This window comes from Equus caballus, chromosome 10, assembly GCF_041296265.1.
Source record: "Equus caballus isolate H_3958 breed thoroughbred chromosome 10, TB-T2T, whole genome shotgun sequence".
In the NCBI taxonomy this organism is placed as follows: Eukaryota; Metazoa; Chordata; class Mammalia; order Perissodactyla; family Equidae; genus Equus; species Equus caballus.
This window is the reverse complement of record NC_091693.1, coordinates 28,637,525-28,651,174: the sequence shown is the minus strand read 5'-3', so window position 1 is coordinate 28,651,174 and position 13,650 is coordinate 28,637,525. Positions and strand designations below refer to the sequence as shown.

At 50.9% G+C, this 13,650-nt stretch overlaps 1 protein-coding gene across 5 annotated transcripts; it reads right to left on the bottom strand.

The window, feature by feature from the left end:
* Positions 1-77: 77 nt before the first annotated feature.
* ZNF324 (zinc finger protein 324) lies at positions 78-6,104 on the bottom strand. Of its 5 annotated transcripts, none has more exons than XM_005596103.4 (4): positions 5,709-6,104; positions 4,163-4,289; positions 3,689-3,805; positions 78-3,024 (listed from the first exon to the last, which is right to left on the bottom strand). In XM_005596103.4, exons 1-4 carry the CDS (start codon positions 5,739-5,741, stop codon positions 1,580-1,582), a joined length of 1,722 nt encoding a protein of 573 aa, XP_005596160.1. In that variant the 5' UTR covers positions 5,742-6,104; the 3' UTR covers positions 78-1,579.
* Between the last annotated feature and the right edge of the window lie 7,546 nt (positions 6,105-13,650).

The window sequence follows — 13,650 nt, the reverse complement described above, 5'->3', positions numbered from 1 at the left end:
CCCCAGAGCTCTATGATAATGACACACCTCGATGGCATGTCTGCATTGTTTTAGGATGAAAGAGGCGTCAGCACACATTTTAAAAAGAAACCTTTATCAAGGAGCCTCTTTGGACTCGTGTTATTAAAACTTTCTGAACCATGACCTGGAAGCAGAGGCTGAGGCCTTCCAGTGTTGTGCAACAATTTACAATGTATGTCCATTCCAAGTTTTAACTACTAGTCTTTTTTTTCCCCCCCCACAGTAAACCAACCATTAAATTCCCTAGGATGAGGCCCGAGGTCGAGATGGGCCCTGGTCCGCTGAGGGCCACAGGCAGCAAACTAGAACCCCACCCTACGCGTCTGCTGCAGTGTCCCCACCATGTGGGGGTGTCACACTGGTGGATGGAGGTACCACACACAGCCTTTGGTAACAGCGAGTCCCATTGGGGCAAGTCCTCCTTCCAAGTGAGGGAAGAGAATAGGTGGGCACATGGCCACCGGACCTGGCAGAATCAAGCAGCCCCATCTTGTCTCATCTGATATCTATTATTATGTCACCTCTTGTCAGGGTAGTGGGGAGGGAAAGGCTCCTGTACCACTGACCTTGGTAACGACAGGACACAACCAATGCTGAGGCTTGGATGAGAACCTGAATAAACGAGCATGGCTGGGGAGCCATCGTTTTGGCTTTCTCCCTATGACCTCCACCTCCTCCACTTCCTGTAAATCTGCCATGTGCTGGGAGCCAGGCCAGGCCCCACTCAGCGCTCACAGTTGGCAGACTAGAGCATCTGGGTGTGGTGGTGAGCTGTTTGGATGCTGGGCCAGAGGCTTGGGTTCAAGTCCTGGTTCTGCTGTGTACAACTTACATTTCCTCTCTGTGCCTCAGTTTCCTCATTGAGAAGTGAGGATACTAGCCACCTCACAGGGCTGTCAGGAGACACTTTGCAGCACTCAGAACAGCGGCTGGCAGTTGGCATGTGTTGGTCCTTATCAAGATACTGCCTGTCAAGGTGCTGCAAATACCCTCTGCAGAACTGAATCTGTCTTTTCTCTTCTCCAGAGGAGGCAGCTGAGGCTCAGAGCCCAGCTACTTGCCTGAGGCCAGCACCCGACCCCCACATGACCTCCTGTCCACTGGGCTCACTCCCAGGAAGCCTAGGATGAACTGAGGCCCAGCGTGGGGGTAGAGTGAGTAGGCATCCTGAGCGTCCACCCCGGGGCCAGTTTATGTGTGGAAGTCAGAAACTTTTGGACCACCTCCACCACATCCCTGCACCACCCCTCCTCACCTTAGCGCCTGGTCACAATAGGCATGAAGTGGCACCACCGTGCTGACCTCCTACTGGCTCTGATTGCCAAGGCTCTGACTCACGAAAATCCTAGCCTTCGTGTCCATCCCCCTGATCTTTCTGGAGCATGACCTCTTGGGGATGGAGGCGTGAGCTGTGGCTGAAGTGGCAAATCTTGTGACCACATGCAGATAGGATGGCAGTGCACACACAGGGCTTCTCCAAAGTGTGAATGTGCAGCGGAAACGGCCTTTATCCGTGGAAGGGGCTCATGACAGGCCAGCGAAGGTCCGAGCTGCCACCTCAGGCCTCAGCCGGCTTCGGAGCTGCAGCTGGGCTCGAGGTGGGAGTGGGCCCGGCTTCTCTCCCCAGCGTGCCTTCTGATGACGCCCCCGAAGGTCTCGCCTGGAGGCGCAGGCCCGCCCTAGGCCGCCGCATGGGCTTCTCGCCAGTGTGGATCCTCTGATGGTGGAAGAGGGCCGGGCGTTCACGGAAGGCACGGCCGCACTGTGTGCACACAAACGGCTTCTCGCCCGTGTGGATGCGCCGGTGGCTGAGCAGCACGGCGCCCTTGGCGAAGGCCTTGCCGCAGTCCCCGCAGCGGAAGGGCCGCTCGCCTGTGTGCAGCAGCTGGTGCTGCGTGAGGTTGGAGCTATGGCTGAAGGCGCGGCCGCACTGCGCGCAGGCAAAGGGCTTTTCGCCCGTGTGCACACGCTGGTGCTTGAAGAGCGACGAGCCCTGGCTGAAGGCGGCGCCACAGAGCGCGCAGGCGTAGGGCTTCTCACCTGTGTGCGTGCGCTCGTGTTGAATCAGGTGCGAGTTGCGGCAGAAGCGGCGGCCGCACTGTGTGCACGCGTAGGGCCGGCCGCCCGCATGGATCTTGCGGTGCTGGCTGAGGTTGGAGCCGTGGCTGAAGGCCTTGCCACACTCGCCGCAGCGGAAGGACTTCTCGGCCGTATGGATGCGCTGGTGGCGCACGAGCGAGGAGCTGTGGCGGAATGCCTTGCCGCAGGCTGGGCACGCGTAGGGCGTCTCGCCGCTGTGGATGCGCTGGTGCTGCGTCAGGTGCGACGTCTGGCTGAAGGCCTTGCCGCACTGTGCGCATTCGTACGGCCGCTCCCCGGTGTGAGTGCGCAGGTGCTTGAGCAGGTCGGAGCTCTTGACGAAAACCTTGCTGCACGCCCTGCACTCGAAGGGCTTCTCCCCGGGGAGGAGGACGGGGCTGGTATGGAGGGCCTCGCCCAGCTCATCCCAGGTCGGGGGCTCCTGGCTGGCGGGGAGTCTCGGAAGCTCGCGCCAAGCCACGCCCATTCCCTGTTCCCCTGCAGCGTGAGCGGCCTGGAGGTCTAGGACGCCCGGGAAGGCTCTCCCAGGAGCCTCCCGCGCCTGTGGCTTCTGCCGCTCCGATACCCGCAGCTGCTTGGCCGGCGCAGGGCGGTCTGTGAGAGCCTTCTCCCTGGGGGCGCCACCCTCCGGAGCCTTCAGCGGGGAGGTCAGCCGCAGGCTGACGCCAGGCTCGCCGCTGCCTGGGCCCAGCAGGAGCCTTTCCCAGTAGATCACGGAGACCCCCGTGGGTTTTCTCTCCTGAGATGGAGAGGCGCCACGCCAACCCTGCAGGCTTTTCCCACGTTCAGAGGCACCAGTGGTGGGAAGAATCCTAGTAGGTGCCAGAGGGGAGTTATCCCGGAAGGCCCCTGGCAATGCTGCTTCTCCAGAAACATCTCTGTCCTCTGCCAGACGGTGGCAACCTGAAGGCACAAAAACTGTGGATGCCTAGGTCATCCTGGCCAGGAGGGCATGACCAGGGCAGGCCGAGTCGGCAGGCAAGGGGGACCCCAAGGACTGGGTGTGTGAGGCTGGGGAGAAAAGCAGGGGCCAGACATGGTTCCCGTCCGGGGGTACTCCCCAGCCTGCTTTTACTCCTTACTCTGATGGCTACCTGATACTATAGATTCTACTTATGAACTGTTTACCAACTGCTTCTCCCCCAGCACAGTCAACCCCAGAAAAGCAGGACCAGGAACATCCTGGTCAAGGCTGTGTCCCCAGTGCCTGGAAAGGGCCTGACCATCACAGGTGCTCAAGAAACAATGAAGACATGAATGAACGAATGAAGGAATGGCCCCACACACAGGTGAGGGGGTGAGGCAAGACAGGAGGGTTTGAGGCCACACAGCCTGGCTGAGGGTGGGATCCTGTGCAGGTCTCACCAAGCCTGGGGGTGCCCTGAGAGCTCCCCCTTCAGGGACAGCCAAGGCCACTGCCTCCAGAAGAGGCTAATGGTGAAAGGAGAACAGAAGGGAGTTGGGTGGGAGGCAGGAAAGGAGTGTCCATGAGGGTGGGGAAGGGGGGACAGAAGCTTGGCCATAGGTTGGCCCCAAGCAAGCTCACCCACCCTGAGCCCCGACTCACCAAGGCTGGGCCTCCTCTGGACATTCCTGACTGGGGTCACATCCATCCCACTGAGAACCCAGGGCTCCTCGCCACATTCAAGCTGGATGACCACACGGGGTCGGGAGGCAGAGAGTCCTGTGAGAAAAGATAAGCAAGGGGCCAGCCCAAGCTCAGGATGACCCACCACCCAACAGGGGACAGGAGTTAGGGCTTCCTGGGACATAGACAACATCATCTGTGCAACCGAGAAGACCGGAAGTTTCCACCACAGGGTAGGGCTCACAGGAACAGCTCAGTGGTCCCTGTGAGGAGAATCATGTTGGCAGGGCCAGAGGAAAGGGACTGAGCCTGGGGACAGAGGCGCCGTAGCTGCACAGGGACACTCAGCCAGTGGGTGTGGGGCTGCTCAGGGGCCACCAGGAGATAAGGAGTTAGTGCTGGCAGCCCAGCCTGGCAACAACTGAACTTCCCATGGAGTACCCAGAGCCTTACCTAGCGAGGCCACGAGTGAGAAGTTCTCCAGCATCACGTGGCGGTACAAGGCCCTCTGGGCTGCGTCCAGAAGCTCCCACTCCTCCCGGGAGAAGTACACAGCCACGTCCTCAAAGGCCATCAGACCCTACAAAAGTGGGCAGGGGAAGACGACACCATCTAAGCTATGAGCGTGTGACCCAGGGTGCAGCTCCCTGTCCCAGTGGCTACCTCTCCTGATGTCCCTCAGATGCTCACCCTCCTCCGCCGGAGCTCTGCAGATGGAACTTACCTCACCTGCCTGCCATAGATGCCTCTTCGGCCTCCCCACTGGCCACTCTACACAAGCCACCCCAAGAGCAGCCCCAGGCATCCACTCAGGCTGCAGCCTTTACACAAGATGATCCTCTCCCGATGTGCCTTTATTGCTCTTGCAATAAGCAATTATACAAGTCCCAACTATGGACCCCCCCAGGGCACACCCATCCCTGTAGGAATGCTCTCCCCTGCTGGATTTGCCTGACATCTCAAAGCTGCTCCTCCAGCCTGAAAGACTGGCTGATCCCCTCCAGTCACCACAGGGCTGGCCCCCAGGATCCAGGGGGCACTCAGGAAGCCAGTTCCCTCCTGCCTCTATAGCCATGGCCCCTCTACTCCCTTCTCTCTTGGCTGCCACCGTTCCCTCCCTCAGCCACCTGCCAGACTTGCCCGGAGAGGCCCAGAGAGTGGCAACCCTGGCTGAGTCCATGAGAGCCCCTCCTCCTAAGTCTGACTTCCAGATCCTGCCTCGGCTCAGGATACCAGGACTCTGTCCTTGGTCATCTACGATTCCAGGTTCACCTGATCCCTCCACTCTGGGACACTGTAGACTCTTCCTGATTTTCTCCTGAAACCTACTTTCCCTTCAAACTCCTGTTTGTCTACAGCAACTACATTCTTCTGGGTGCTCAGGCCGAAGAACTTGGGACAGTCCTTCGCTCAGGACACTCGCTCACACCCCACACTTGATGCATCAGCAGATCCATGCAGAATCCAAGCGTTTTTCCCACCTCCACTGCCCCAGACTGGTTCAGGTGCCATTGCCACCTGCCCAACTGAGGCAGTGGCCTCCTCCTGCACACCGCCGCCACCCCCTCTGCGTCTATTCCCACTCAGCAAACGGTGGGACACTTTAAAAATCCCAACTAAAGCATGTCCAGTCTCTGTTCAAAACCTTCCAGGGCTCCAGGGCCCTCGGGACAAAGCTTAACTCCTCGGCCTGCGTTTCAGGCCCATGTATCTTCTCCCCCGAGCTCCACGCCGAGCAGCCCAGGTCCGTCAGCACCTGGCTCGGTCGGCCCTCCCGGCTTCCGCGCGTGCGGGACCCTCCCCTTGGAACCTCCCTCCACACTCAGCCCCACGGCCGCCAGAAGCGAGTCTCCCACATGCGCACGCCCCATGCGTGGACACCGGGGCCCGGGACGGACCGAGAGGGAAGACAGGACGTCCGGGTGGAGTCCCTCCCTCGGTCGGGGCTAGGGTCCAAGAGCTGGAATCTGGCGGGTGGGGGTCGGGACTTTCTACTCACCTGCGCCCGGTCTGTCAGCGCCGCCGCCGCCATCGGAGCCTGCACTTGGGGCGGGCGACCCGCGCGCCGGGTTCGGCCTCCGTCTCCCCGTCCGTCAAGGGCGCAGACGCCCCGCGCGGTGCTCCGGGGCGGCCCAGAGGGCGGAGAGCACGTGGCTCGGGCGCCGCCCGACCGCCCCCCGGGGCCGCGCGCGCCGCACCGGAGAAACCGCGGCTGGAGCGCCGGCGCCGGCAGCCCGCGGCCACGGCGCGCGCGCGCAGCAGGCCCTCAGGCCGCGCCGTCCCCGCTGCCCCCGCCTCGGGTCTCTGGAGCCTACGGGAGAAACCGCCACGACCCCGCGCTCGCCGGCCCCCAACGCCACTGCGGCCCGCAGCCCGGCAGCAAAGTGACAGTCCCGGACGCCGGAAGTCCGGCCCCCTCAAGCCCTCATTGGCCCAAAGCGCGCTGCAGACGCACACGCAGAGCCTTCTGGGAAACGTAGTTCCCGCCTGCTTTCCGGCGCGGTAGTTGGTGCCCTTCCGGATCTCCACGGCAACACCAAGCATCAGCGCGCCGGGCGCCGGGAGTCCGCTGGCCGTAACTCAGCTGCTGTGCGAACGGGTCGGGTCGCCAGGCTGGGCGTCCTGCGCGCGGGGTCCTCGGGTTCCAGCGCCACCCACGCGGTCCCCGAAGCTAAACTCTGGAGGTGCAAAAACGAAACTGAGGTCCCGGGAAGTGACCCCAGCGCACAGCACTAAGGACAAAGCATAACGGGCGGGAGTTTATTGCTATTTTTAGGTTAGGGGTAGGAGTAGGTTAGGGTCAGGGTAGCATGTGTTCTCTCAAATACACTTTAACCAGAGAAGAAAGCAGGGGGATTTATAGAGCTAAGGGGTGGAGCAGGAGGAGTTTCGGAGTAACAAAGGGGTAATCGGTGTTTTTTTCACTTGGGATAAGCCCCTGGACAATCTGACTTCTGGGCATCAACAGCTCAGGACTTGTTATCTGGTGATCCTTGAAAGCATTCTCTTTTGTCTGTAAAACAAGCTCAGAAATCCTTGTGACCCTTGAGTTACCCCTCAGGTTAAACAGGAAAACAGCAAATTGACAAGATTAATTTCTTTTCATAACAAAGTTGAAGGGAATCTTACTGAATATTTACAGTAAGCCGCAGCACCGTCTTCAAAGCTACATCCCTATCTTTAAGGGTATGGTTCTTGTCTTTGGGACACAGTAAATACTTAAAGCAAATGTACAATGTATGCTCAACAACCACATCAGGCCCTTTTGGAAAAACAACGTCAGGCTGCATTACTTTTAGACCAATGGCTTCCTCATCTACTCCAGTGCCCTGTTGCTAGACATTTACTCATCAGTAGTACACACTTGCATGGTGCTGAAGTGTGCCGGGCACTGCTCTACCACTGTTACAAATGTAGGGGGGCAGAATTTGCCACCCCAAAATATGTCTTTTTGGCATAAGGGTTATTTTGCTGATTATTTTTAAGAAACTGTAGACATAGGAGAAGCTCTGAAAACTGAGAACTTACTCTTTTGTAAAAGATGTTTACATTTATAGGGGAAATCTCCATTTGTAAGGGTGTCTCCCTTGATGTACCAGGAAGAAGGGGCTGACTCAGTGTCTAGAAACTCTTATCGGTGGAGAAGACAGTGACTTAAATCTGCATGAAAACCTTACCCTTGGGGCCGGCCCGGTGGCTCAGCGGTTAAGTTCGCACATTCCACTTTGGTGGCCCGGGGTTCACCGGTTCGGATGCTGGGTGCAGACATGGCACCACTTGGCCAACCATGCTGTGGCAGGCATCCCACATATAAAGTAGAGGAAGATGGGCATGGATGTTAGCTCAGGGCCAGTCTTCCTCAACAAAAAGAGGAGGCCTGGCAGCAGATGTTAGCTCAGGGCTAACCTTCTTCTTAAAAAAAAAAAAATTAAAAAAATAGAAACATGAGGAAATGGACATGATATTTGAAAAAAAAAACACAACCTTACCCTTGTGATGCGGGCTTGGTGAGTGGAGAGTTGAAAGAAAGATTTCTTGGACTCTCAAGGTCTGACAGTAATGCTCTTTTATTCAGAGAATAGGGTGGAGTAGCATAGGGACAGGACCCATGGTCAGTAAGAGCTGCAATGTGTTGAGGGTTAGAGCTAATTTTATCAGACATAGATATGTGAGTTATTTCTTTACAAGACAAAGGAAAGATCATGAAAAAATCGTTAAAATGGTATCAGTGCAGGTGGGGTCTGGTTATTGGGTGGTCCTAGAACTTTAGATAAGAATCAGATCAGATTAAGTCAGGATGTCCTATGCTTCCCAGAGGATGATATAGATCAGTATGTAGGGCAGGACGCCTTGGGCTTCTCTCCCTGGGGCAGCCTTGATCCTCATCATAACCCCCCCGGAACCCATTTGGCCCCGAAATCCTTTGGGGATATGGATGATAGTCAATCTTCTTTTTTTTTTTTTTTTATAAGATTTTATTTTTTTCCCTTTTTCTCCCCAAAGCCCCCCAGTACATAGTTGTATATTCTTCCTTGTGGGTCCTTCTAGTTGTGGCATGTGGGACGCTGTCTCAGCGTGGCTTGATGAGCAGTGCCATGTCCGCGCCCAGGATTCGAACCAATGAAACCCTGGGCTGCCTGCAGTGGAGCACGCGAACTTAACCACTCGGCCACGGGGCCAGCTCCATGATAGTCAATCTTCTGTAACTACTTCCAGCTGTACAAGGTCATAGTGCTGTCCCTAAATGGGGCCATAGGGGTATAGGCAAGAAGTTCAGTGGACTGGAAGATTGTGCCCGTGGAGTCCAAGGCTGACAAGGTATACAGATCCTCTGGAGAGGAGAGAATCATTTGATGAGAAGTGGTCCAGGAGGTGAAACTTTGTTGACATGTGGAAAACAAACAACGAAATAGACAACAAATTATAATAAGAAATATAAGCAACCTGATTAACTGCCAGAGTCCTGCTCCAGCCGAGTCCAGGTTCCTGAGGGAGGGACGGAGTCGGCGCAGTGAAGGAAGAGACGTGAGACTTGAGTCGGTGCACTCAAGTCTGTCTTTACTGTGCACAAGTGTCATTTTTATATTTTTCAGGATTAGTACAGAAATAGCTCTACAAATATTCTCAGAGAGATAAGGAAGTACAAAGCGAGCACAAGAATTTTTATTAGCATTCCATTCTATAGAGCATAAGGTTAATGATCCTGTTTTCTGCAATTAACTACTATTTATTATCTCTACACAAAACCAAAACATTCATTCCCTGCCCAATCTCCAGCCCCCTGGCTCCAGAATCCACCATCCTCCATGGAAACAGACACCGTCAAGGACAAGCACATGGACCATCTCCTCCCGCAAAGAGACATGGGCTGGTGAGAAAGCTGCTGACAAGCAAGGTCACAGGCTTCCTCCTCTCTGCAGGCGTCTCAAGGCCAAAGACAGGCCGGTGGGAAAGCTCCGACCAGCAAGGCCACATGCTCCATGCATTCTCAGCGGGCAGTTAAAAATCTTTACATTTCTGCGCCCCTTAGGGGGTGAAAGCATTCCTTTGTCTTTCAGGGGGTAGGACTATTTGTCCCTTGAGCACACTGCCCGGACAAAATATCATTTTGCTAGTAAGGCATCAGGCTGAAAAGCTGAGTTAAATTATATATCTTCAAGAATAAAAAGCAGGAACAAGTATAGTCATAACCTTGATAGAAAGCATGCATACATTTCAGAAAATATCAGGGGTGTCGGCCGGCCACTCTTCACCAAGGGGTGTCCCTGCGCCCCCCGGCCCTTCTCAGCCCGGACCCTGTCAGACGGCTGTATAGGCGTCGGTAACACGGCTACCGGCAATTAACCTAATGAATAAGGCTTTGATAGTAGTCAAGAGACCTTGACCTGACCAGGAGTCCAACCAATCATTTAGGGATAGGGTAGGGTCAAACATGGATTTAATTTGGTGGCTCATATCAGCTAGGAAGCCAGAGATATTTTGATGGTAGCCAGGAGTATAGACACAACATTCAGTTTTTGAGGACTGCCTTACACATTTGGGATACTTTTAAATCGAGCAGCGAAAGGCTATGTTGTATATCATTTAATGCCATATGGTAAATTTGTTTAGCGCTTCCATGTGCCAGATGACACTTTCGACTCCTAATTGAGGAAGGAAAATTGGAGCAAGGTGATCATACTGATGTGGATTAAGGCTGCCCCAGCTAGAGAAGCCCAAGGTGACCTGGCCTACATGCCAAACTATACGACCCAGTGGACTTTTTTTTATGGTATGAATTAGGACCGCCCCAGGGAGAGAAGCCCAGGGCATCCTCACCTACATGCCGATCTATATGGCTAGATTCGTATCTAAAGTTATATGACCGCACAATAACCAGACCCCATCTGCACTGAAATCATTTAATGACTTTTTACATCATCTTTTTCTTTTTTTTTTCCAGTAAAAATAAGTCACGTACCCATGCCTTATAAAATTAGCCCTAACCCTCAACTCAGGGCAGCAGCAGGAGCTCTGACTGCCCGTGGGTCCTGTCCCCACGCACCAGCTCTGCCTGCCCATGGGTCCTGTCCCCATGCCAGCGGGGGCAGCAGCAGGAGCTCTGACTGCCTGTGGGTCTTGTCCCCACACACCAGCTCTGCCTGCCCATGGGACCTGTCCCCATGCCAGCAGGGGCAGCAGTAGCGGCGGCAGCAGAAGCTCTGACTGCCCATGGGTCCTGTCCCCATGCTATTCCACACTATTCTCTAAATAAAAGAGCACTACTGCCAGATCTTGAGAGTCTAAGAAATCTTTCTTTTGACTCCTCAGCTCACCGACCCCGCATCAATACCAGTGGAAGACAGGACGGGTCCAGCGTTGTCCTAGGTTGGGTACGTTAGCAGGAGAAGATACAGTAAATGTGGTTCTACCTTGTATTCAGACAAAGCCTAGGGTGCATCGTCCAAGCCATCCAGGTGGCAGCCAAGGCCATAAGTTGGAGCCACATAACCACTGAGTGCAGTTAGGGGCTAATCAACATATGCTGGGCTGTCTTTCCCAGTCAGTCCCAAACCAATCAGTATTTCTTAAGGCTATGATATGAGAACACATGTAATGGGGAATTTGTCCCATAGGTCGGGTGCTATTAGGCCACATATCACAGGTGTGATGGGTTCATTCCCAACAGAGAGTGGCCTTTTGACTGAGTTGACCACTAGTAGGAGTGAGCCAAATATATTCGTCCCAAATTTGCTATAGTCCATCCTGTATGTATTGACAGGTTGTGGACTTTACCTTAGGAACTCATTGTTTATGATCCACCTGTGACAAGGCAAAACTAGTTAGTATTTGGGCAATAGAGTTGAAGGAAAAGGTTTGATTCTGGCCAGGGAGCTCCCAGGTATCAGAGATGGATGGCCACAAGGAGAAGTTATGATTAGTAATAGATGAATCTTGTAGGAGAGAAGAGCTAGAATCTAATATCCATGAATGCATACTATAGCTTCTACTGAAACACAATTTTTCTCTCTAAAATCACCTCATCTTTACAAAAGATAGCTGAATTAAGATTAACTGGTTTGCAAAATAAGTGTAATTTCAATAAAACTTGGTTCAATTATTTATATAAGCGCAGCAAGAATAACAATTGATCATACAGGCTCTCAAATCTGCTTTGCTGGAATTTTTATGAGGAATATCAGATTGAACTTTAAACCTCTTGAGGCCAGAAAAGCCAAGCCAAGGACTTTCCATCAGATTTTGCCTGCAGGACCCACAGATTTGGGTGGATTCCTCTCTTCTTGAGGGCCCGCAAAATATTTTCAGGTTCCTTGTACCTGCCAGATAAGCAACCTTCTCTACTTACCGGGTAAGATTGCCAGAATCTCTGTAAACAAGGTACCAGGCCAATATTTCCAAGTGGCTTTATTCCAGAAAGTCCAATCTTTGTTCCTGAAAAGCTGTCTTGTCATATCTGAGCCTGTATGTTTCTCTCAAATATGACATTCCAGTCAAAGCCTTGGTAATAAAACCAATGTGTCCTGCTATAAGGAGAACAGATTCTTATTGAACTTATGCAAATAACTATATTGCCACAAAATAACCATACTCACTCCCAAAGAATTTCCAAATTCTGGAGGGATCAGGTAGGGAGAAAAAGATAAATGTTTCAGTTCCATTCATAAAGGTAGAATTTCACCAAATTGCCATAAGTCATAGTTAGCATAAGAGAAAAGAGAAAAAGATTTCCTTAAATCTGAGAAAACAAAACACATCAAAAATCAACAATATTTCAAACAAAAGTCTCAAAAATTACAATCCTCCTCATCAGTTCATACAGTCCTGTATAACTGATTCTTGAGCTTATTCTTCTGTTAGCAGATCTATGAGCTCAGTTTCTCTGTTAGAATTCTGTAATTTCTTACCTAGTTCAGTTTTACAATCTGAAAGTTTTATCAGAAACCTGTATTCTAGACTCCTGTGTCAGAATCCTTTCCAGGAATTTCTCTGAAGATGAAACATATTTGCAAAAGCAAAAAGCATCAAAGTAAAACAGCAACTATCTGCAAATGACAAAAGACTCAAAAGGGCAATTGACAAAGAAACTTGACTACTTCTGTGACATACAACATTTCAAGATAATAACTGGAATTATGACCGATAACCAGTACAGATCAGAATTTTAGGAATGTTATGTAATTTTAAGACACCTATATTAATAACATTCACCCACATAATACCACCTAAGAAAGTTTATCATCACTTATTTGACAATGCTTCCCATGTAGTTTAACACACCAAATAAGCCTAATTAGTTTAGTATTTTCTTCCTTATAGGAAGAGAGAGTAAATTTCTTTGAGAAGTCTTAGGGGCCCTCTGAAAATCCTCAGAGAATATTTCCTCCTTTTGGGTCAAAAGAAAGCCTTCATTCAGAATTTGAATTTTTTTTTTTGAGGGAGAAGCTTGTCAAAAATATAAAAATATTTTAAAACACTTTTTCAAATAGGAAACAACACTCACTGTGAAACAATGCTCAGGTATCCATTCAAAGTGACAGCAGAAACAGTCAAAAATTTTAAGAGTGGCCTCACTCATTATTTTAACAAAACAGGTTTGTCTTTTAGATAGACTTACTCAAAGGAACACCATTTATAACCTCTTTATCAAGAGCAGGCCAAAAGTTCAAGAAAATTATCCTTGAGAAAAACCAAATTTTAATTTTTTGCACCAGCTTACTTTTAACATTAAAACTCATTTACTTAATTGGATTTACTTTAATCTTAGCCAACTTCACCAGGCATAAGCTCCTTTCTGAATTTCTCTTACACAAACCTCCTACAACTTTCTTTTTACATTCAGAATTTGTCCCATGCTTTCTTTCTTCCCTTCTAGTACATTAGGACAAATTTATCTTTCTTAACAAACAAAAATACTTCCATTCTTTATACCCTCTTTACTGAAAGCATACATTTTAACTTCCTTGAATACAGAACTGTTTTCCTTATTAATTTCCAGTACCTTTAATTATATATGTTAATTAGAACTTTTAACCCTTAAGAGACCCTAGTAAACACTTAAGAGATAAGCAATTACGAATCGTCTTTTATCTCAGTGTTCTAAACACTTCATAATTTCTAGAAACACGCCACTTTACAGTAACAGACCCAAACACTTTTAGCCTCTTTGCAATAAGAAGCCAAAAGTAGATAACTTAGATACATTTAGCAATAATGTTTCGGTGTTCTGTTCAATCCAAAAATGAGCCAGATACTCAGATTTTTATCATTTTACTTAACTTGGCAAAACTCAAGATTGTTATCAAAAAAGAATTTGGAAGCTGTTTTTTCCCCAAGTATACAGACCATAAAACAGTTATTGTACCCACAAACTCTTACCCATTTTTATCTATTTAAGCCATTTTTTCCAACAATTATGTTCATATTACCCACAAAAACTTCAT

Coding starts and splice junctions, on each gene's coding strand:
- ZNF324 (XM_005596102.4), bottom strand. CDS start 5,741: ATGGCGGCGGCGGCGCTGACAGACCGGGCGCAG. Junction 3,806..4,162: donor CTCACTCGTGGCCTCGCTAG/GTAAGGCTCTGG, acceptor CTTTTCTCACAG/GACTCTCTGCCTCCCGACCC. Junction 3,040..3,688: donor CCAGAGGAGGCCCAGCCTTG/GTGAGTCGGGGC, acceptor AGGCATCCACAG/TTTTTGTGCCTTCAGGTTGC.